At 35.4% G+C, this 25,278-nt stretch overlaps 1 protein-coding gene across 1 annotated transcript in view; it reads right to left on the bottom strand.

The window, feature by feature from the left end:
* Window positions 1–25,278, bottom strand: part of RP1 (RP1 axonemal microtubule associated) — a 225,993-nt gene that overhangs the window by 131,575 nt on the left and 69,140 nt on the right. Inside the window, 2 exon segments of the mRNA XM_081817120.1 lie at window positions 2,862–3,003; window positions 13,971–14,148. Of these exon segments, the coding sequence (XP_081673246.1) occupies window positions 2,862–3,003; window positions 13,971–14,148 (320 nt within the window).

The following is a 25,278-nucleotide window of genomic DNA, read 5'->3' as shown; positions in this document are numbered from 1 at the left end:
CGGGACTCGATCCAGGGACTCCAGGATCATGACCTGAGCCAAAGGCAGTCGCTCAACCAACTGAGCCACCCAGGCGCCCGGGGGTGTTGAGTTTTATAAGTTATTTATATACTTCGGATACTAACCCTTTATCAGAGGAGTGCACTTGTTATGATGAGCACCAGGTTTTGTATGGACATGTTGAATCAATATATTGTACACCTGAACCTGATATTATACTGTATGTTAACTAACTAGAATTTAAATAAAAACTTAAAACAAAAAACAAAGGACTTACAAATCTTTTTATAATGAATTAATAACAAATTTTATTTTTGTCTAGCATGCCCTGAATGTTTCCCACATCTCATTTATCAGTTTTTAACCTTTTATTTTTGTGTGATTAATATTTATCTGGCTCACTAGAGTGTAAACTTCAAGAAGTCAGAGACCGAGTCCATTTTGCCCATCACTGTATTTGATAATTTATTACATGAAAGAACGATTTGAAAAGGTTTATATTTAACATGAGGCCTAATTTTAACATTTTTCTTTCCAGCTTCATTCTAAAACTTATACTTTCCAATCCTTAAAAATTTAACAATGATATAAAAAATGGGGTTAAAATCCAAAACATATAAAGAACTGATATAACTCAATAACAGAAAAACAATCTGATTACAAAAGGGAAAGAAGAATAAATAGACATTTCTTCCAGAAAAGATACCCAAATGGCCAACAGTTACATAAAAAGATGCTCAATATCACTAATCATCAGGAAAGTGCAAATCAAGACAATGAGTTATCACCTCATGCCAGTGAGAATAGCTATCAACAAGAAGACAAGAGATGAGTGTTGGCGAGGATATGGAGAAAAGGGAACCCTCGTGCACTGTTGGTGGGAATGTTTAAATTGTTAGCACCACTATGGCAAACAGTACAGAGATTTGTCAAAAAATTAAAAATAGGACTACCATATTATTAACCACTCCACTTCTCAGTATGTATCCAAAGGAAATGAAAACAGGATATTGAAGAAATATATGCACTTCCATGTTTACTGCAGCATTATTCATAGTACCTAAGATATGGAAACAATCTAGGTGCCCATCAACAGATGAATAGATAAAGAAGATGTGAAAGACATGAGAAAGAAGGAAATCCCATCATTTGCAACAACATGGATGGACCTTGAGAAAATTACGTTAAGCGAGATAAGTCAGACAAACACTATATGATATCACTTATATGTGGAATCTAAAAAAAGCTAAACTTATAAAAACAGAAAGCAAAATGGTGGTTACAAGGGCTTGAGGGTCAGGGGTTGGATTAGAAGAGATATTTAAGGGTACAAACTTGCAACTAGTAGGTAAATAAGACCTAAAGATCTAATGTACAGTAGAGTGATTATAGGTGACAATTTTGTATTATAAACATCAAACTTGCTAAGAGACTAGGTCTCAATTATTCCCATTACAAAAGAAATATAATTATGTGATGTGATAGAGGTGCACTGTTGCATATATATTGCATAGCACAATATATAAATATATTAAATCAACATATGGTACACCTTAAATGTAAAAACATTTAACAATGGTAACATTTTTAAGATGTTTTTACCAGAACAGACAAATATTCATAGGATATATAGAAGATTTCCTCTTCAGCATTTTGTTACTCATAAAAAACTATCTATTTCTAGGAATTTCAGCTAGTATGTTATTTTCAACCAAGTCAAATTTTACTTGAGGTGGCCATCCCAGATTTAGGTGCCATTACTTCCTGACACAAGATTGAGTTTTTCTTCTGTGAAAAATTTTAACTAAGCACATGTTCCTTATGCAGTGTGATTTGTCACACTGTTCCATGGAAATATAAAACTGGGCCTGGTCCAATGCAGCAAGAATCAAAAGGCTAATTTCTCTTCCCTCTGGTTGATGTGATAGTATCATAAGGTTGTCAGCAAGAGACATCTATTTTCTGTTACTATCTGAAAGAAAAGAGAGCATACCCAATTACTAATTTTCAAAAAGCACTTTTTGAAAGGTAACATTATAATTTATCTGTCTCTCAAAATGGGTTTTTTTTTTCAAAAGTGGTCCAGAGACAGTGGTCCAATATTTCATTTTACCCAAAGATTATTAGATTCTGATGCACAGAATTTGTTAGATATCATTCATTATACTTCCCAGAAAGTAATACATTTAAGAACACAAAAATGATCAAGCAGATTAAGAGATAGAAACTAAAAATACAAACCTCTGAGGCCTACAGTACTTTATTCATGCCTTAGTTTCTGCATCAGAGAAACAGAGATTATTTTTTGTTACTTAGACTTTGGTGAGAATTTGCTGTTATTTATAAAATACATTCATAAAATATTTTGTATGTGATAGAACAAATATGATGTCATAATTTAATAATTTCTTCTTACCAAGTCATTGTTCTAGAGTCATTGAATTCAAGGTAAAGAAATAAACACATTTTAATATATATGTGTTCTTTTTTTTAAGATTTACTTTTTTATTTAAGAGAGAGAGCAAGCACGTGAGCACGAGGAGGGGGAGGGATGGAGAGAAAGAATCTCAAGCAGACTCCCTGTTGAGTGCAGAGCCCCTCACAGGGCTCAATCTCACTACCCTGAGATCATGACCTGAGCTGAAATCAAGAGTTGGATGCTCAACCGACTAAGCCACCCAGGCACCCCTATACATGTATTCTTTGCAATATAAAACCAAAGCATTAAAAAGCAAGGTAACAGCTTAAAAGCAAATTCATGGGGGAATAATATACTCTATATTTTAAAAATAATTTGATGTTCCTCCTGAGGTGGTCACAAAGAATCAGTGCAGACAAACCAAAAGAAGGGGGTGGGGGACCATTGCTTACTTGCAGCTGAAGAAAGTAAGGAACACTTGGCCTCAGATTCTGGTAGTGTTTCTTGCTGGTTTTTTGACTCATGGATTTTTTCTTCCTCTTGGCTGGGTGTTGCTGACATACCCATTGGGTTTTCTCTGCCAACTGAAATTAAGATTTTAAAAGATGTGATCCTCCCCAAATCACTTGTTTCTTCTCAGAAAACTCACCATATGTTCAGCTATGCAAGTTTAAGTTTTGCTATTGTCTCCATTTCAATGCCTAGTCAAGTCTTTTCACTCTGCATTACATAGTTAGCAGAAAATGACTTTTTATTCTTAGCAGCAGGCTGTGCATGAATGGTATCCCTATAAAATATATTCACTACTTTGCAAATCCAAGCAATAATTTAACACCACAGTATGAATCAAATAACTTATTCAAGATGTTTTTCTTATAGATTCTAAGCAGAAACTCCTTTGATAATCTGGTACTTCGCCTTTCTTGGAAGGGGAAACTGACTAAAACATCACTCAAACAACACTTAATGTTACCTTATTGAAATATGAAAATTAAATAAATATACATATACACATAAATGAAGAAAACATTAGCTATTTTTCTGCTTTTTACTTAGAAGCAAGTGTTTTGGTATTTTGTTCAGGAATAGACATCTCCAGCCTACCTTAGTAATGATTCTAATTTTATAGCTCATGAGTGCTATTTGTGTTTAGGATTTCACAGTTTAAGTTGTTTATGTTTCATTCTTAGGGTTCAGCCATAGTTAGAAACCTCATTAGCAACAAAAAATTATATAGATGTCTGATTTTATACAATAATAAATAATAGCAGCTACTTCTTAATACCATAATTGCAGTCAATAATTTGAGATGACCCATAAAATACATGTTGGCATGAGAAGGCATAATGGTCTCATAAGTATGGTTAACAGAAACCAGCAACACTTAATCATATAGAGTGATGGCAATGACTATACAACACTGGTGTCCGAAGAACTGCCCATGATCATATTGTCATATATATCTCCTTATAATTATTCAATAACTATATAATTTCAGACAAAAATAATCTTTTAAACACCAAACTCTGTAAAACGTAAGTTTTTCCATATGGGTTATCTACAATGCAACACTTAGACACTGGAGATTGACACTAATAAAGGAACTTTAAAATATTAAAAAGATCAGAAATAACTAGAAATATGTCCACTGAGGATAAATGAACACTTAAAGAGGAAAGAATAAAAAAGATTCCTAATATAATTCAGCATCCATTTTCTTATAATCCATTAAGGGACCCATAATTAAGGGACTACATTATTTACAAATAATACAGAAATCCAGGATTTACAGAGAGAAAATAAACTCTTTCCCAGGCACTGCCATAAACATAACAATAAATCAATGCACAACACATGGTTTTGACACTGATGAGGTTGATGACAAAGCCCAGAGATAGAACACATAAACAATTACCTCTGGTATATATTGATGAGTTCTATAACATACACAAGCGCAGAATGGGCTGCACAACAGAGTCAGCCTAAGCAGACTGTAAAATGGGAACAAGCATTTCTTATCTCTCTATCCTCCCACACTGGCTTTTCAAGATTCTACCTCATCCTGAAAAATGAATGTCAATATATGTTTATAAACACAACAGTTGTCTTAATAGTAGGAAATTTAGGACCTGGAAGACATTTTCTGGAAAGGTCATCCCAGATGTCCCTGTCCTTTTATATAGAACACTGCCCATCTTGGTCTTTGAGCCATGTGGGTCACAGCTGGAGGTCCAAAATCCAGGTACAAAATGGCATCCAATGGATTCAAAGCCTACTCTGAACTGGTGTAACTCTTACCAGTGTATTCTCTTTGTCTCACTTTCACAATTTAAAAAGGAATCTGAAGATTTATCAAACACAATATAAAATAAAACCTGTGATGAAGGTGAAAGAAACAGAATTGTCCAGCTGGAATTGAATGATTACTTTGTTCACTTCAGATAGTGTCTCATTATATCTAAAAGTTTAGTAGTATCAAGATCAACCAGACAGAAAGGCTATAACTACAAAAAGTGAACTTTTAAAAAAACTGTTGGTTTATTGAATACCAGCTATTTAAAAAGTAAGATAAGCTAAAACACAATAGTAATGTGCCATGCTGTATGGCATAAATATTTAAATCCATAAAATTTATTCTATTATCTGAAATATATTTTTGCCATACTTTTCTACATAAGATCATAATGTACATATTCAGGATCTGAGGAATTGGGTATATGACAGTATTTCATTTATATTTTGAAACTTGAATGATCTTAGCAGACTAGTATGAAGTGGAAATGAATTTTCTAAACATACTTTAATAAAAACTTCCATAAGACTTCAACCTGAAAGAAATTCCTCTTATTATAATAAAAATGTAACTTCTAAACCATACCTTCAGTTCTGCATTTTTTTCAGGTTACTGATACCTGAATCTCATGGTTTGTATACAGAAGGTGGCTAATACTATAAAACTGGGCTGGAATTTGAGCAAGAGGAGGCAAACTTTAAGCATAATTTAAGTCTCAGTTATGATACTTATAAAACTTGGATATGTTCACTGTTACCTAAATGCTCTAAAAAAGAAACAGTGCATTAAAGTTAATGGAAAGTCACTAGTTATATTGACCCAACATTCTTGAAATAATAAGCACATTGTGTTGTTATTATATGTAATTATAAGGGTGGACTTATTATCTGGAACAATGGGAATGAATAGAGCTTCCAAATAATCCATTGAGAACCTTCTCCAGGGACTCAGTATAATAACTGATTGTTTAAGCACATGAAGTCAGATCTCACACTTTCTCCTGCATACAGGGTTCATAGAACTGTGAATATAGATTCATGAATAAGAGAATAAAGAGGTTTAGAGGTTTTGCTGCACAAGACAATTCAGCTAAATGGTAGTAGGAACAATGACTTTATTATAAATTCTTAAGACACTATTAATTAAACCAAATTTTAACCAAATTGTAGATAAAGAAACCAAGTCACAGAGAAGTTAAATTATTTGTCCAAAGTGATTAAAAGAGGGAATGAGAAGATATCACCCCAGGAATCTAGCAACTCTATTTAAGTTATGAAAGATACACCATGATGAATTAAAGCAGAAACTAATGAAACTGAAAACAGGAAATCAATAGAAAAAATCAATGTACCAAAATCTGATTCTTTGAAAAGATCAATAAAATTAATAAGTCTCTAGTCAGGCTAACTAAGAAAAAAAAAATGAAAAAACATAAATTATGAACATTAGAAATGAAAGAGAGGACATCACTACAGATCCTATGGACATTAAAAGGATATAAAAGAATACTATCAACAACTCTATGCTTTCAAATTTGATAACCTAGATGAAATGGACCAATTCCTTGAAAGATACAATTTGCCAAAACTCACACAAGAAGAAATAGACAAAATGAATAGTCTTAAATCTATTAAGGAAACTGAATCAATATCAAATAATCTTCTACAACAGAAAGCACCTGGCCCAAACAGGTTCACTGGTGAATTTTACATCAAAAATTTAAGGGAGAAATTATACCAATTCTCTACAATCTCTTTCAGAGGTTAGAAAAAGAGGGAATACTTCCTAACTCATTCTATGAGGTCAATATTGTCCTAATACCAAAAACCAGACAAAGACATCACAAGAAAAAAAGCTATAGACCAATACTTCTGATGAACATAGATGCAAAGATCCTCAACAAAATATTAGCAAGTTGAATCCAACGGTCTATAAAAAGATTAATATAATAAGACCAAGTGGGATTTATCTCAGATATGTGAGGCTGGCTCAACATTCAAAAATCAATTAATGTAAGGATTTTTAGGTCAATTAAAATATTCTTTGGATACCATACTGATGGATATATGACATTACACCTTTGTCCAAACCCACAGAATGTGCAATACTAAGAGTGAACCAAAATGTTAACTACAAACTCTGAATAATTATGATATGTCAATGTAGGTTCATCAATTGTAATAAATGTACCATCTGGTGGGGAATTTTGATGGGCAAGTTTATGCACTTGTGGGGCAGAAGATATATGGGAAATCTCTATACCTTCCCCTCAATTTTTCTGTGAACCTCAAACTGTTCTTTAAAAAAAAAAGTCTTAAAAAAATTCACCATGAGGAACTCTTCCCTTCTTTAATAATCATAGCCACAAATACGTGTATAGCACTTACTGAGTATCAGACACTATTATAAGCATTTTATATATATTAACTCATGTAATTCACGCACCAGCACTGATTTAAGACATCCTTCATTCTCATTTTATAGAGAATGGACATTTGATACAAGTGCTGTCAAAGCACACCAGCTAGAGGCCTAAGCAGGATGTGGATAATGGGTAGTCTAGTCTCAGCCTATGAGTCAAATAACCTTACCTCTCTACCCTGCTGTACTTTCAAGCCTCTAGCTGTTTGGTGGGTGAACCCAGTCAACAAGATTGGGTTATCACGGGCAGGGCAGAGCAGTGACCTCCATGTGATTGTGAGCCTTGCCAGACCAACCAGTGTATATATATACTTATATCAAGTGCAGGTGTGTTTAAGGCCAGAGCCATGATTCAGGGGTACATGCTTGGGGACAACAGGTAACTTCCCCACAGAAAGGTCTCTACTGAAGTCTCCTGAAATGCAACCTTACTATGCTCTTCCTACAATGATCTCTTCCCCTATCCAAGTCCCTTTATTGCTAAGGGTGCCTGGCAATTTCAACTCTACCTTCCTGAAAACTATGAAGAAAAGTTAATGCTGTTTAAAACAAAACAAAACAAAAACATGGTGATGGGTATTAAAGAGGGCATGTACTGCATGCAGGACAGGGTGTTATATGCAAACAATGAATCATGGAACACTACATCAAAAACTAATGATGTAATGTATGGTGATTAACATAACATAATAATAAAAAAAATTAATTAAAAAAAAAAACCTACAGAGCCAGGCTGCTCTATATCTGTATTGAAATACAAACAACTGAAAACTCTCAACAGTTTAAAGGGGATATTTTTTGTTGTTCTTGGTATAGGGCAGGCTCAACCTATCATACCTACATATATTTACATATATGTATGTGTGTGTGTGTGTGTTTGTGTGTGTGTGTGTGTGTGCATAGTCTGGTTAGACAAGATTCTAAAAACAATGAAGTGATTTGGGGAACTACTATAACTTTTAAGTAAACATTCTGCTGCTCTTCACAAAACTCTCTAAGATAATTCCTTAACACTTTCTGAGTCATTGTTCCCTTTGAAAACTAAAGGTCATGAGCTTCTTCCCACTTCAGCTGCACACTTATGTATATTTGCCCACAATTTATTTACTCAAAATATGTTTACTCAATTTCAAAAGGTTCACATATTCACATTAAAAGTTCTTACTGTAATGCAATGCTTTTATTATTTTATTCTCATTTACAGATGACAAAACAGAGGTTCAAGATGTTAATTAACTTAATTAGGGACATACTGCTAGCACATGAAAATAAAACCCAAACATTCCTAACATGAACTCTCACTCATTTTATGCTACATCATTCATTGTTCAAAAACCTACTCTGAGCCAGGCACTGCACTGCATCCCGGGGATATAACAGGACCCAACATTACTGTTTAGTACTCAATGATCAGGAAAGTTTCAACAAATACCACAAGATAGCTTGTAACTCAGTAAACAGGAGGGGCCTCAGGAGCATTTAAAGTCCATGCTAGTCATCAGAAGGCCAATGTTTACAGACAAACTTCAAAAGGGTTTGAGTTATATTCTCTCAACTGAATATCCTATAAGATGTTAAGTTCTCATAGACATCATACAAGATCCTAAGAACTCCAAACTTACTGAAAATCCATTTTGGTGACTTATTTTTCGCTGTTATGAGAAATAACAGGACCCAATAATCTGTTAGTTTTCTGCTTAATATCTGGTTCAAGAGTTTCACATACTTTAAATGGAAAGGTTTGGAAGGAGAGTGTCAGCAAGTTCAGATAGCTCAAAGACAAGCCCTACTTTAGCAAGAAATTTTTATGTGTTTGAGTTAGAAAAACCTATTCTTTCTTTCTTCCTGTGTTTCCTTTGCTTTCACACAGAATACTTCACTTCTGACCCTTCTGATCGCCAAATGTGTAGGAGCTTTTGCCATACCAAACAGCTCTGCAACACCGGCTGGGTGTCCTACAATTTAATTCAATTCTGACACTATCTACCTGGAGATACCATCAGTTCTCACAGATTAAGGACTCAGTTCCACAAGACCATCCCTCTCTTCAGATGCTAATCCCAAATCCAGGTTGTTAACTGTGCTTCTGACCAATCAGCAGTAAATCGAAGATTCCTACAACCCCTCCTCAAGTTCAGTTAATTTGCTGGAGCAGCTCACAGAACTCGAGGAAATACTTATGTTTGCCTATTTACTAAAGGATATGACAAAGCATATCAATAATAGTCAGATGAAAAGATACACAAGGCAAGGTCTAGGAGAGCCCTGAGTGCAGGCACTTCTGTCCCCATTGAGTTGGGGTACCTCACCCTTCCAGTATGTAAATGTGTTCACTGATCTGGAAGCTCCTCAAACCCCATACTATTGGGATTTTATGGAGGCTTACTCACAGGCATGATCAATTTTTAACTCCATGCTCAGCTTTTCTCCTGTCTGTGAAGGATGGAGGGATAGAGTTAAAAATACCAAGCTTTGAATCATGGCTTGGTCTTCCAGGGGCCCACCCAGAGGCACCTCACTAGAACAAAAGATGTTTGTCATGCTCTTATCGCTTAGAAATTTACAAGGGTTTTAGGAGTTCTGTGCAGGAACCAGAGTAGGGGGTGGGTGGCAGATATCAATATATTTTCTATTATCTCACACTGTTCTCTAAATCTTTTGTTACACCTTTGTTTACCTGATCTGGCAGGAAATTCAGTACTACCCTTAAAAGTAAGAGAAAATGTGGGTAAAAGTAAAGACAAATAGCCACACAAAACAGAATTTTCAATGGTGCATATCAATACAGCAAACATGAGCCTTTGTACAGCAACCATTCTTTGTGCTTTCTTTTGTTGAAATGTGCACAGCCTAATGATTAACTAGAGTCAAAATAAATCCCATAAAGGAGTTGTTGCAACCAATTCTGCAGCTACACTTTTCATTAAAGTCCAGAGCAAGTGGTGTATACAGAATTTCTTTAACATCGTGGTACGTGTCTTGTGAAAATGGGGAAGTATTACTAGAAAGTGTATTTTGAATAAATGTTTTTTTTATTGTGCTTCCATACCTTTCCTCAGAATTCCTAGGATTCGTGATGTTTCAATAAAATTTCCAAAGCAATATCTCCAGCATTAAAATAGGAAGTTGCCTCAGTATATTTAGCAATAATATCTTTAGGTTAACATTTCTTGGAACAGTCTACTTCTGTACAAATGTTGGCATTTATGATACTGGTGATGAGATTCCCTGTATCAATGAGAACTTCTTGGTCAATCTGGGTGTCTACAACAGCAGAGAGAGAGAAAACTACTAGGCAAACTTTCTGTGTCAACTTTTTCCAAGATTCTGAGAATACTAACAGGTTACATATAGAATACACTACCTCAAGATAACCTGAACCCTGAATATGTCAGCCATAGCCACAAAAGATCAGCTGACTTGTAATAATGTTCCAAGGATTCTTGCTTGAAGGCCATATCAACAAGTGTCTTCATGTATATTAATACCACTTCCTACAAAATGGGTTCTCTGTCTTTAATTCTATTAATTGCTTCTTCCTACTGAATCCATGAGAGACAGAATCTTACCCCTCACTTGTCCATGTCTCTATCCGGGCTCTTGAATTCTCATACAATGACAAGATACATAATGAGCCATATATAACATACTGTGCTAAAACATCACATCAATGCAAAGTGGTGTTGTAGTCATTTTTACAGATTGAAAATAATCAGTGAGAAGGTATGGAGCTAAGAATTTTAAGTTTCCTTTTAATTTGAAAGTCTGTAATCCTTTGGAATAAGCCCTTCAGGGGTAGCAATCTTTATAGAGCTGAGGTCTACAGCTTTACAGTATGTTTGAAAATCTTTCCATTCATTTTTTAAAGATTTTATTTATTTATTTGAGAGAGAGAGAATGAGAGAGAGCACATGAGAGGGGGGAGGGTCAGAGGGAGAAGCAGACTCCCTGCCGAGCAGGGAGCCCGATGCGGGACTCGATCCAGGGACTCCAGGATCATGACCTGAGCCGAAGGCAGTCGCTTAACCAACTGAGCCACCCAGGCGCCCTCCATTCATTTTTTAAATGAAAGAGATACTTGCAATGAATGTCTAGTACTCACTTGGAACTTCCATAACCTAACAGACAAAATTCCATGATTATCCTCCTGGGTTAATCCAGATAGGAACAGCTTGGTGATCACAGGAATTTGCATCTAATAAGGACAACTTATAAGATCTCAGATTGATAAATGAAAGCCCAAGGTCAGGCCAAGAGGAACCTCTATGTAGCCAGGACAAATAGGAGCCTCTAGGCAATTCCTCACAGGATTAATAACTAGTGCCAAAATATACTTCTCATTTCTGAGACTGCTAGAGTCACTATGGGACATTCAGATTTAATTGAAATTAAGGGAACACTTTCACTTCTGGTAATTTATGCTAGGACAAAATTTCAGTTCAGTGTAAAAATATGTATGTACATGAATGATCATCCCCCCAAAAAAACACAATAAAATAGCCAACATTAAGGGATTGGTTAAATAATTTGTGGTAAATGCATTAATAAAATTCACTTGAAAATATGGTGTAAATCTATGAGTATTGAAGAAAATCATTTGTCTTTTTTTAAGTAAAAAAGCATATAAAATTGTTTCTTATATATAGGACTGAAGCCCTATATTTTGTTAAAAATAATGCTCTTAGGGGCGCCTGAGTGGCTCAGTCAGTTAAGCGTCTGCCTCACATCAGGCTTCTTGCTCACTGGGGAGCCTGCTTCTCCCTCTCACTCTGCTGCTCCCTCTGCTTGCGCTCTCTCTCTCTCTCTCTCTCAAATAAATAAATAAAATTAAAATTAAAATATATACATATAATTTTAGTATACCTAGAGAAGAACATAGATAAATATATACAACACACACTTCCATAGAAAAAAGTCATGAAAAAATGTACATCAAAATGTAAATAGTTTTTATCTCTAGACAGATTTCCACATGAGTATATTTTCAGAATTTTCCACAATTTCATGCATTTATTTAATAAAAATGATAAAGGGGAAAAAGAAATTATATGAACAGATTAGAGACATCTATCAATCTAGCATTAGAAGACTTAGTCTCAGCCCTACTAGCTATATGCTTTTAAAGTTAATTCACAATCACTGGGGATATTCAATTCTTTTTTTAAACATACTATCAAATAATAAAAGTTAAGAAGTAATTTATCTATTTTCCAAAGGGAGATTAAATGATAGAACCCATGTTTCTCAGTGTCTGGCTTAAAATAACTGCCTACAATTGTTAGGTATTATTACTGAAACAAGAACTTTCATATACATTTACTTGCTTGATCTCCACCAGCTCTGCTGGGGAGATAGGGCAGGTATTACTGTTACCCCGGTTACAAAGACACAGAAACCAAAGCTCTCTGATGTTAGTTGGCTTAACTAAGATCATACAGCTGGTAAATAGAGAAGAAAACTCAAATCATCCATGCTCTAGTAACAGAACTACATTTTAACGCCTGTAAAAAAAAAAAAGAATGACTTCTTTTCTATTGGTACCAATATCTGAGGTTGACAAACCTGGCCTTTTGTTATTTCTCTCTTATGTATTGCCACAAATTATTTTTTCTTCTACTCATCTTTTTTTCTAATTATTGCTATCTCTGCTTTCTCATCTTTTCTTCACTGCTCCTTCCTTTGCATTAGTTCTCCTTTCTTCCTGTGTTTTCCAGCATGGTTTTTGCCCCCTGATAGCTATTTCTCATGGCTTTTTCTTCTACTCCACCCTGTATCTTCCTGCTCTTAAGTCGTCTGTTTCCCTGCTGTGCGCCAGAGACAGATGGCATACCCACTTTGCCGAGTAGGTTTGCCGAGTAGGCGTGCCACTCTGTGGAAAAACAGAGGGTAGAGGGAGTGGTGGTATGGATGGCAGTAAGTTAAGGTGTATTAATCCAACAATTTGCAAAATTTTAAATATAGCACCTAACGGCTGAGAAGGAATAGAGGCAGATAGCACAAAGAACAGGGCCAGATATATCACCATGTTAAATCAAGCTCTTATTTAAACTATCTTCAGTAGGATTCCATATATATATAGATACATATAGTGTAATATATATAAAGTACAGGTAGATTTTGATAAGCAAAGAGAAGTTAAATAAGAGTAAGACTGACTAAGAAAGTCATCTAGATTTTGATTAAGCCAAAGTCCATGGGACTACATCAGGCAAAAATTAGATAGCAAACTAAATTTGCAGATAATTTAAGAACACAGTGGAGTTACCTCATTAATCTTTGTGTTCAAGCAAATACATTCTAAGCTTAAATTGTTTAGTCTACAGACCCTCACTAAAATTGGCTAGAGAATCTGATCTTAGATATGAGAGAAAATAGTTTCAAAATATTCACATTTCTGTCCTATCCTTATACTTTTTTCCAAATCCTATTTTAAATTCAAATCTCATTTAAAATGATCTTTTTTCTATCTCATTTTATACTGTGAACATTAAAAATTAATAGCAATGAAACTGAGAATATTTCTAATAGTCCCATCCCCTCACAATGTATATGGAGATATCATTAAATAACAAAATGCACACATGAACACACACATATACAATGCACAAACAAATTTTAAAACTATAAAGGAGCTTAATATAGTAAAAACTCTATATCTAACATAAACATCTGAAAATTTGGGATAAATTATCTTCAAAATCTTTTTCACTGCTTCTAAAATAACAACAACAACAAAGGCTAATAGCAGAGATATGCTTAGTAAAAATGTGATGAAATTATCAGACACAAAAGTATCACAAAGCAAACCAAAATGGAAGTATCTCAAAGTAAACGTACATTTGATGACCTGTGGATAGAAGAAAACATTCCCATTCTTAGTATAAATAACTGGTTTTGCCTGTCCATCTGGCTGAAGTCCAACAAACAATCCTGGGCTTTTCACGGATTCCAGGCTTACAGATGCATTTTCCAAGTTCTTCTTAATTTTAAAATGACAGTCAGTATCTCCTGTGCCCTGTGATCAATATAATATGATTGCATAAATATAAGCAAACACCAAAGGGCAGAATTTAAAACCAGTCACTTCACAAGAATATAATTTTGCTTCATTTTCAAATCCTCATGACGAATACAGAACCTTTTTACATATATTGCATTAGGTGTTTCGTGCTGTTCCATAAGATCCAGGAACAGAGACCAGGTGTTTGGCTGAGGCAAGGGTGTATGCCTTGGACAAAAGGCTCTGAGTAACAGAGGAGCTTCAACTAAGGAGAGTGCAGTGTATGCTCTGTATTTCATTTCAGAGTTACTAACCTCTATAGGTGAAAAGAGAATACTAAAATGTGAAATTTTCCTTTTGAAAAATACTCCAAGGTAATGAAAAAGAGGGTAATTTTCACCGTAAGTCCATTTACATTTAAACATAAACCAATTTTCTGTGCTATTCCACATTTTCTGAATTGAAATTTTTTTAGATTTTATTTATTTATTTGAGAGAGAGAATGTGCACAAGTGGTGGGGTGGGCAGGGGAAGAGGGAGAAGCTGACTTCCTGCTGAGCAGGGAGCCAAACATGCAGGGCTCATCCCAGGACCCTGAGATCATGACCTAAGCTGAAGGCAGATGCTTAACCGACTAAGCCACTGAGGCACCCCTCTGAATTGAATTTTTACCAGTAAATAGACTTCACATAAATTACTCAAAGACTGTGTAACAAAACATTCAAGAATTAAGTGCCTAGGCATAATCCTACATACCCTTCAGATCATGAAAATCATCTCTCTCCTTTTTAAAGACATATATCTTCTAATATTAGAAAATAATTCACCTTTTTCACCTTTTAGTGCTTTAAAAAAGTTTTCTTATAAGATTTAGAAGGTCTAAAAAATAAGTTTGTGAAAATTAATTAAAACTTTCAAAGCAACTATTTTTTTATTTGTAAAAGATAATTATATTTTGATCTCTACCCTCAACTGTGAGCTTCTTTTAGGTGAGAACCAAGTGTCTGTTGTCTGTTTCTCTCTCACAATATAAATATGACTCTTCTGTTCTTGTTATGGGTACAGTAAAGCTCTGGCTTTGATTTGTTCATAGCCAAGTAGAGCACATAACCATACATACTACTACTACTAATAATAATGGGATAAAGATGGACTCCTTGGGTTTGAAGAGAAAAAAAGGAACTAAGCTCAGGAGAATCAGGAAGGGCTTTCTGGAAGAGGTGAAGCTGAGTTAGTGCTAAATAAGAACTAAGCTAAGTAGAGGAAAGTGAGGGGTGGGAGGTAGGGAATTTCAGGCACAGGGCAGTATGAACAAAGGCCAAGAGGCAATAAGCAGTATGGTATGTATATGAACAAGCTTCTTGATGTTCTTGAGCAACAGAGAGAGGAAGGTAAATCCAGAAAGGTAGGATCAGTTTGTATGCAACATAGAAAGTCTAGCCTTATCTTAGACCATGGGATCCACTGAAGGATTTTAACTAGAGGAGTGATAGAGACAGATCTTAAATTATTTTCAGATAATTTCTTTAATGCCCCTTTAATGGCCCTCTGATACTCCTTATCTACCCAATCAGTTACATAACCCTTTGTGGTTTTCTAGCAATGATTAGCAGAATCTTAATTCTTGCCTGTTCTTCAAATATGCACCTCTGGAGCTCCCTTTAATTATTATTTCTTAGAATAGAATTTATATTTTACATCAGTTTTAGATTTACAGAAAAATTGAGAAGACAGTAGAGTTCCCCATATATCTGCACCTACTTTTTCCTATTAAAATATTGCATTATTATACATTTTATACATATTATACAATTAATGAACCAATGTTGATACATTATTAACTAATACTTTATTGATATTTCCTTAATTTTTAACTAATACCATTTTTCTGTCCAGAATTCCATCCAGGATACATTATATTTAGTCACCATGTCTCCAGGCTCCTCTTGGTCATGGGAGTTTCTTATATTTTCCTTGTTTTGATGACCTTGACAGGTTTGAGGAGTACTCGTCAGGTATTTTGTAGGATGCCTCACTATTGGAATATGTCTGATGTCTTCCTCATGATTACATTAGAGGTATGCAATATTTTGGGAGGAAGACCATATGAAAAGGTGCCATTTTCATCACATCACGTCAAGGGTTCATGCTTCCAACATGACTTAACACTCTTGATGTTGACCTCGATCACATGGTTAACGTAGTGTACGTCAGGTTTTTCTACTGCAAAGTCACTATTTTTACCTGTCCCCCTTTCCATACTATATTCTGGGATGAAGACACTATGTGCCACCCATACTTACAGGCAGGAGTTATGCTTCACCTCCTTGAGGGCGGAGTATTTTACATAATTTATCTGGAATTCTACATAGGAAATTCATCTCTTTTCCCCCATTTATTTATTTATTCAATCATTTATGTAGGTTATTATGGGCTCGTGAATATGTATTTTATACTTTGGGTTATAATCCCATACTATTTTATTCTGTTGTTCAAATTGTTCCAGGTTTGGCCATTGAGAACTTTCAGTTCTTCATAGGTGAAGTGTCTCATAAGTGAATGTCTGTGTGTGTGTGTGTATGTGTGTGTGTTGGCTGTTTTGAATACTTTCTTACTTTCTGGAACTACAAGATGCCAGAGGTTCATTTTGTATATTTTCTGCCCCAGTCCTAGAATCAGCCATTTTTCTAAGGAGCCTGGATCCCTTTATTAGAGAATGTTTTTAGAGACCAAGACCTGAGCACTAGATCTTCTTGTTGCTACTGGGGTGTTGTTTCTAGGCCCTCTCATCTAGCAGAGCAAAAAAATATATGTTTATACTAATTCATGTATATGCATATATTTGTAAATATTTCTATATGCAGTCATTCACATTTATATTAAGCTAAACATGAGCTCATACTGATATCTCCAATTCTAATGGATTACAAGTGTATCTTTCTAGCTTCCTCCCCTTGCTTATCTGTAAACTCCCACTCCAACAATGAGAAATTTGGTTCCCATAATCTGCCATCCATTTATGTAACTGTTCCATTCCAATTTACATTTATAGTAGTATTAGGCTGTTAACCGAACTCCCATGGGGAGCAACTTTATCAACTAGAGTACAGTATTTATGTGCAGTTCCCATTTCCTTTTAGTCTTATCTACTCCACTCATTTCCAAAGATTCTTAGGTCAGTACTTTTTCCTCCTATCACTTTCATAAAGGTTGTTTCATATTTTTAACACAGTTAGATTTTTTTGTCATAGTCTTCATTCTTTTCTGGGATTCCCAAACCCCTTAAATAATTTTTTTTTAATTTGCACACAATAAAGCTCACTCATTGTGCTGTACAGTTCTATGGGTTTTGACAAATGTATAATGTATCTACCATTATAGTAGCATACACAATAATTTTATTGCCTTAAAGACTGCCTATGCTTTACTTATTCAACTCTTCCACCCACCCCTCAAACCTCTCACAACCACTGATCATTTTACTGTCTTTATAGCTTTACATTTTCCAAAATGTCATATAATTAGAATCATATAATATGTACCCTTTTCATACTGACATCTTAAACTTAGCAATATGTACATAAGTTTTCTCAGTGTCTTTTCATGGCTGGATAGTTCATTTATTTTTATTACTGAATAGTAGCCATTATACAGATGTACCACAGTTTATCTATTTAACTACTGAAGGACATCTTGGCTGCTTCCAGTTGGTGATTATGAATAAAACTGCTATAAACATTCATGTGAAGGTTCAATTTTGTGAAAGGTATAAGGTCTGTGTCTAGATTTTTTTTCATATGGACATCCAATTGTTCCAGCACCATTTATTGAAAAGCCTGTCCTTTCTACATTGAAATGCCTTTGTTCTTTTATCAAAGATAAATTTACTGTATTTATGTGGGTCTATTGCTGAGCTCTATATTCTGTTCCATTGATCTGTCTATTCTTCAACCAATACCACACTGTCTTGAGAATTGCAGCTTTACATTAAGTCTTGAAGTTGGGTAGTATCAGTCCTCCAGCCTTGTTCTTCTTCAGTATTTTGTTGGCTATTCTGGGTCTTTTGCCTTGCCATATAAACTTTAGAATCAGTTTGTTGATACCCATAAAATAGCTTGCTGATATTTTGATTGAGCTTGTGCTGAATCTATAGACCAAGCTGGGAAGGACAAACAACATTCAGTCTTCCAATCCATGAATATGGAATATTTGTCCATTAATTTAAAATCTCCAAGGGACACCTGGGTGGCTCAGTTGGTTAAGGTCTGCCTTCGGCTCAGGTCATGATCCCAGGGTCCTGGGATCAAGTCCCGCATCAGTCTCCTTGCTCAGCGGAGAGCCTGCTTCTCCCTCTGCCTACTGCTCCCTCTGCTTGTGCCCTCTCTCTCTCTCTCTTTCTCTGACAAGTGAATAAATAAAATCTTTTAAAAAATAAAAAATAAAAATAAAATAAAATCTCCCTGATATCTTTCATCAGAGTTTTATATTTTTCCACACATAGATCTTATATATATTTTGTTAGATCTATCCCTAAGCATTTCTTCTTCTTTTGGTGCTAATGTAACCGATGTTGTGTTTTTAATTTCAAATTCTAATTGTTCATTGCTAGTATTTAAGAAATCAATTGACTTCTTTTAAAAAAGATTGTATTTATTCATTTGAGAGAGAGACAGAGAGACAGAGAGAGCACAAGCAGGGGGAGAGGCAGGCTCCTTGCTGAGCAAGGAGCCCGATATGGGGTTTGATCCCAGAACCTGGAGATCATGACCTAAGCCAAAGGCAGATGCTTAACCATCTGAGCCACCCAGGTGCCCCTTGATTTTTGTATATTAATCTTGTAAACTGCAGGCTTGCTATAATCACTTATTAGTTCTAGAGCTTTTTGTTGATTCTTTGGGGTTTTTTACATAAACAATCATGTCATCTGCAAACAAAGACAATTTTATTTATTCCTTCCTAATCTGTATATAGGCTGTTTCCTTTTCTTGTCTTATTGAATTAGCCAGGACTTCCAACACAATATTAAATAGGAGTGATGAGAGTGGATATCCTTGCCTTATTCCTGACCTAAGGGCAAAAGCAACCAGTTTCTCACCATTATGTACGATATTAGCTATAAGTTTCTTGTAGATATTCTTTATTAAATTGAGAAAAATTCTCCTCTTTCCCTTGTTTGTTGAGGCTTTTTTAATTTTATTTTCACCATCAGTATTCAATCAGCCATTAAGACCCACTAACCAGTCCACAACAATATCTATCAAATTTCATTCAAACTTTAGTTTCATAGTTACTTCCCAAACTTCAGACCCATACTATGTCATGCCTGGATCACTACAACCACTAACTGAAGTGAGGATATTTGTGGATTTTTAAACCAATATGTTTTCATTGATAATTGTTACAACACTCTCCTACCTACTGGATCAATGTGCTCATTGTGTCAGGGGTAAGTTGAATCCAGCCCAGAACAAATAAATTTTTGCTCAACTTTGAGATTCCAAATAGAAAGATTTTAAGAAATTTATACCAAATAAGAAATCAGAAGTTTGCAAAACCAAGCTTAATTGAAAGATAACATAGTTGCTAAAAGAAATTCCAAAATTGGACTTTCATATCTAGAGCCAAGACTGAAGGACTGGATACCATAGAGTTTAAATGATGAAGCTACTGAAAAGGTAAATACCATATATGACATAGTAGAAATTTCTATCCCACAAGAAAAAGAAAAGCCCATCTGATACTAGAAAGAGGAGACTGGGGTAAAAATGGGCTAAAGAGAGACTGGATATCCTTATTCAAACCCCATTTGGGGTTAATTCTTGATATAGCAAAGAAATAAGGGGCAGCAAAATCTTCATTTACTTTAGGGGAGAATCTCAAGAATGGAGAGACTATCCCAGGAAATTTTACAAATTTCCCTTAGAGCATCCAGTATTCAGTACCAGAGAAACATGGCGCCATCCAGAAGGTGAATTAGAAATGTCTGAGGGAGGAATCTTAGAAGACACTGATACAGCTTATCTTATCCACAGCTCACATGGAGACATCAGGGGATCCAAAAGTTACCTCATACCCCAATGGCAGGTTCAAGTACTGAGAAGACTAGTGACCTGGAAGAAGGCTGAACTTGGTACAAGTTGGTAAAGGGTTGGAAATCTTGAGACCAAACCAGATAGTATCTCAAGCCCCATGATATTGCCCAAAATGTTCAGACTACAATATGAGCCTCATATGAAATTATATAATATTGAGATGTCCAAGGATAAGCCAAATCAGCCACACTGCAGAGAGTAGTGTGGGACTGAATAAGAATGTATGTCTAGTGGCCCTTCTTCATGACTTTTTTTTCTAAAGCTTTGCACCCAGGTACCATCCAAGGAGAAAGGAAAGAGAAAGGAAAAAAAAAAGAAACCCTGCCTTATTATTGAGCTATAAAGAACTAATCTTAGAACTGGACAGAAACCAAGATATATAAAAGCATTATTTTGGCTGAAAAAAAAATCAATCAACTGAACTAAGCATACTGGAACATGCCAGAACTATTAGTGTACTTTAGGGCAAACTGTGGGCTTTTGAATCAAACTATTTCATATGTTTCGATATTAGAAATATTTCATATTTCTCATTGTTATTCTTGTAGACTTTCGGTTCTCCATAAACTAGCCCCTCTTTTATATAGAGGCCAGATTTATGAACTTCAATATTATTACCAGCCCACCATCTCCCCAAACTTAAAATAAATATCCTATTAAAAATGGATGGTGTTTTACATTAAAGATCTCAAGCAACTACCCATGACTCACCCAACCGAAAACCCTTTCCCAAACATATCTCTTTCCTTTTCAACATGGAACTTGATACTTAACCTCCATTAATGCACTTTCACACTGTGGTGTTATTATCTGTTTACATTCTTCTTTCCCCTTCTAGATTGCAAGTTCTCTGAGGGCAGGGGCATGTCTTATTATATCTACTGTAGCATTAGCAATGGATACATTTTCTGCCTTTCAGTAGGAACTCAATAAATGTTTGTTAATTCTTCAAAAAAAAGTTCTCTTTTTTACCAATTTCTAACCTTATAATTTGTTCATGTCTTTCCCTCTCTTTTTTGATATTGAAAAATGGGATTATTTCCTGTAAATTCACCATTCCAGGGGATTGGGTTCAAGACACACTACCCCAAAATATGGCACATTAGAATACTGAAATTTCAAGCTGAAAGAATCTGTAAAATGGCAGGGGCAGGAAGGATTTTTCTGACCTTCCCCTGAAGCAGGTCATAAAATTCTAATGTGAGAGGTGCCTTCCTTATACCACTGGGAAAAGAGCATCCTTATCTCCAAAGACAGAGGGATGCTGAGAGGAACTTGAATAAATAGGCCTTGCTGTTTCCTCCAATTTACTACACTTAGCTCATACCCTATTTGGTCTTATCTCATTTTTCTACAACTCTCCAATCTTCATCAAAACTAGCATTGAGACATCCTGGTTTAACAACCTGGAGTACTTCCAGTCTTCATTTCCTTAAAAAGGATCCTGTGCCATGTACAACTTATATTAAATAAATATGTATGCTTTTCTCATTGGTCTGTCCTCTGTTATAGGGGTCCCAATTGAGAACTTAGAAAGGTTTTGGAAAAAGATATTTTTCCTCTCCTATACAAGAAATTTCTCCTGACTCACCTACCCTGCTCAAATCAATCTGCCTCTCCTGAGCTGTCATATAAACTATAACTTGAATTGGATTACTATTCTGTGATTGTAATCTAGATCACTGATTGTACATATTCATTCCCTCCAATAAACTGTAAACACCTGAGGAATAATATCCCTTTTGTAACTCTCCATTAAATACAATTAGTGAAAAGAATGAAAATAAAATTTAATATAACTAAATTTCAAAACAATAAACCTTTAGAGATTCCTTTATTCCCTCTTTTCTTCTTTCATTTAAACATCTGTTTTAGATTCTTAATTAGAAAGAATAGACAGGGTTACCAGAGGGGCGGGGGGGGGGGATGGGTTAAATAGGTGATGGGGATTAAGTCATACACTTTTCATGAACAGCACCAGGTGATGCATGGAATTATTGAATCACTATATTGTACACCTACAACTAATATAACTATGTTAACTAACTGGAATGAAAATTAAAACTTTAAAAACTAAAAAAAAAAAAAAATCTCTTTTTTATCCCTAACCCAAATGAAATGGAGATGGGAAATAAAAGAAAATATGTGGGTTCTAGATGTAAAAGGGTCATGTACTGTGTGTGTCTTCCTACATATCAAGAACAAATACCAGGGGAGCCTGGGTGGCTCAGTTGGTCAAGCGTCTGCCTGGGGCTTAGGTCACGATCTCAAGTACTTGTGAAGTTCACAGTCCAGGGGCACAGGCTCACTAAAAGCATGATTTATCATTATTTACTTAAACCTAAGTAAGTCTTTTACTGAATTTTATACTTTTCAGCCCACTGGTCTAGCCTTGCGTACCAAGCCTATCTATACAACTTCTTAAAAATATGAATTACCTTGAACTTTTTAGTTATGTACATGTGTAGGAAAGAGGAAAATTAAATAAATTTGTAATGGGAGTATCTTTCCTAGTTTCTGCAAACTAAACTCTTACCTATGAACAAGAATCCTGCTACTGTGGGGTATGTCAATGTGTGTATATCTTTCCTTGGTACCCTGATCACTTTTTAGCTTGTTTTTCCAACAATTCTTACATCTCTTTTTCCTTTACATTGATTCTTAGTGATGAGTTCCATCCATGTTTTGAGGCTTGTTTTTCTTCTTTAAATTAACAACTTCACAATTGTCCCTAGTGAACTGCATAATGTTTGTTGCTAACTTGAATCTTTACTACATCAACATCTATTAAAGTGATTTACTCCTACAGCATAATAATTTCATAGTAACAGAGACATTTGTTATAGGATCAGCATCACTTGATTTAAACATAGGTATGTTTGCCTATAAGAAATGTTTTTAAATATACAGTGGCAGATACATTGGAATCATTAATGCTTTTATTCAATTCAATCTATACAATGAACATTTGTTGAGTAGCTACCTGGACTGAGGCACTATGAGGTTTTTAAGGTATAATAATATAAGCATGCATTACCATTTACCTTTGAATGCATCTTAAATCCTTTTGGAAATTGTAAACATTCCTTACCATAGCCTCTAAATATATGGAGAGGCTAACTAAATAAAGGAGGCTAAATAAAGGAGAAAAGCTAAGATAATTATTACCATTCTGTTTTCAAGAGTAATGTCGTTCCAGCCTAATGATTTCTGTTCAGATACAGTGAAAATGAAAAATAAAATATGCCTGATTTTTATGCATTAACACAGTATCTTAAGAGCAAAAAATCTAAGTCAGACAACCACATCAATGAGTCACTAAACAAATTTTAAAGAGAACACTACAATGGAAATAGCAGAAGCAAAATACAAATAATGAAAGTTCTGTGAAGGCTCTTCTCTACAAAAGTACCAAAGTAAAAGTTAAACATCAATGTTGTTTAAGTGGTAAATACCATTAAGTGATAGCCTCAGGGTCCTCCAATCCTCAGTTAATTACATGGGTCTGGTATACACAAAACGAGTGGATACATGGGCTCCACAGGAGGAGCCCTATCTGACCTCAATGTCCCCTGACAGTGTTTGGGGGAGACCACAGCCAAGGGGCCAATCCCAAAGAAAAGCTAGAATAGGACTGATCTGGACTGTGCCTAATGGATAAAAGTATTAAATCTAGAATAGAAACTCTTCAACCCTGGCCAATCTTTTAGTAACTACATAAAAGGAGTGATTGATTAGTTCATTTACACGGAACAGTTTGGGATTAAGACATGCTATTGTTGTTTTCTTACCTTATTATTTGTTTTGCTGTATGAGCTTAAGGGTTAAGGGATGTCATTACAAATATAAGGGCTAGTCCAGCCTTTGCTGCACAAGAAATAATAAAAAATATTAGTCCTTCTCTCTTTGCTTTCTTTGCTGATCTTGTTACAATTATCAGGAAATTCACCTTTGGCAAGAATAGTGCACATTTGTATAGGATTTACACAGGATTCAGGAGCCCCTGGGTTCATGGAAAGGCTCTTTAAAATTTCAAGTCTTTTAACAATAACTTTTCCAATGCTTCATTTTTCCAAGAACAAGCTTGGAATTTCTAACAGAAATACTAGGAAACTAAAGAACGCTACAAAATGTTTGAGCTTCGATTTTAGGAGGCAAGTGAACAAATGTAACAGATTTATAAGTATGTCATAGGCTAGGAAGACCTCCAAAATCTTACCTTAACTGGATATTTTTACCAATTTTTTTTTTTAACGGGGGAGGGCAGAAGGAGAAGGAGAGAATCTTTAGCAGGCTCCACACCCAGTGCAGAGCCTGATGTGGGGCCTGATCTCACAACCCTGAAATCATGACCTGAGCTGAAATCAAGAATCAGACAGGACACTTAACTGACTGAGCCACTCAGGTGCCCGGTTTTTACCAATGCTTTAAAAAAAAAAAAACAGTAACAAGATTTCCTCTGCAGCCTTCAAGGAATACACACACCTCACCTTTTGTGTGTTGCGGGGGGTGGGGGGGTGTTTGATATTGAACTGGTAGACATTGGTAGAGCCATGGCCATTTTTTAAACACTGAAATATTTCCATTTTAGATGGTAAATAGCTGTGGTTTGAGTCCCTAGTTCCTCCTGATTCTCTGGCTATTCTAGTATGAGACAGCCTCTGGAGGTCATGGCCCACTGCTGGGGTGGGGGAGGAGGAATGGATCTGAGCAGAAGAAATGGCACCCCAATAACATGGCCAGCAATACCTCATCCCCATCATGGACCCCAAGGCTCCTGTGCTCCTTGTTCTTCCTTTCAGACCTCCTCCCCCTTACTAGTCTCTTTTCCATTCACCTCCTGCTTCATACTTGTGTGTTGCCTCACAGGGGCATGATCTAAAAGGAATGTCCTTAACCCTCTGGTTAAATGACATGCAATCAAGTTGTGGCATGCCAAAAAGGCCTAGAGAATCTCTGTGTTATGCTCTAAAATGGCCTGAATTTCTTTTTAATGTTTTAAATATCAAATTCCATGTAATCAAACCATTTATGTTCTTTCACCTTTGTCAAT

The sequence above is a fragment of the Leptonychotes weddellii genome, chromosome 4 (assembly GCF_054177405.1).
Source record: "Leptonychotes weddellii isolate Sample4059 chromosome 4, ASM5417740v2, whole genome shotgun sequence".
NCBI lineage: Eukaryota > Metazoa > Chordata > Mammalia > Carnivora > Phocidae > Leptonychotes > Leptonychotes weddellii.
The sequence above is the reverse complement of the archived record's forward strand: the minus strand, read 5'-3'. Positions and strand labels throughout refer to the sequence as shown.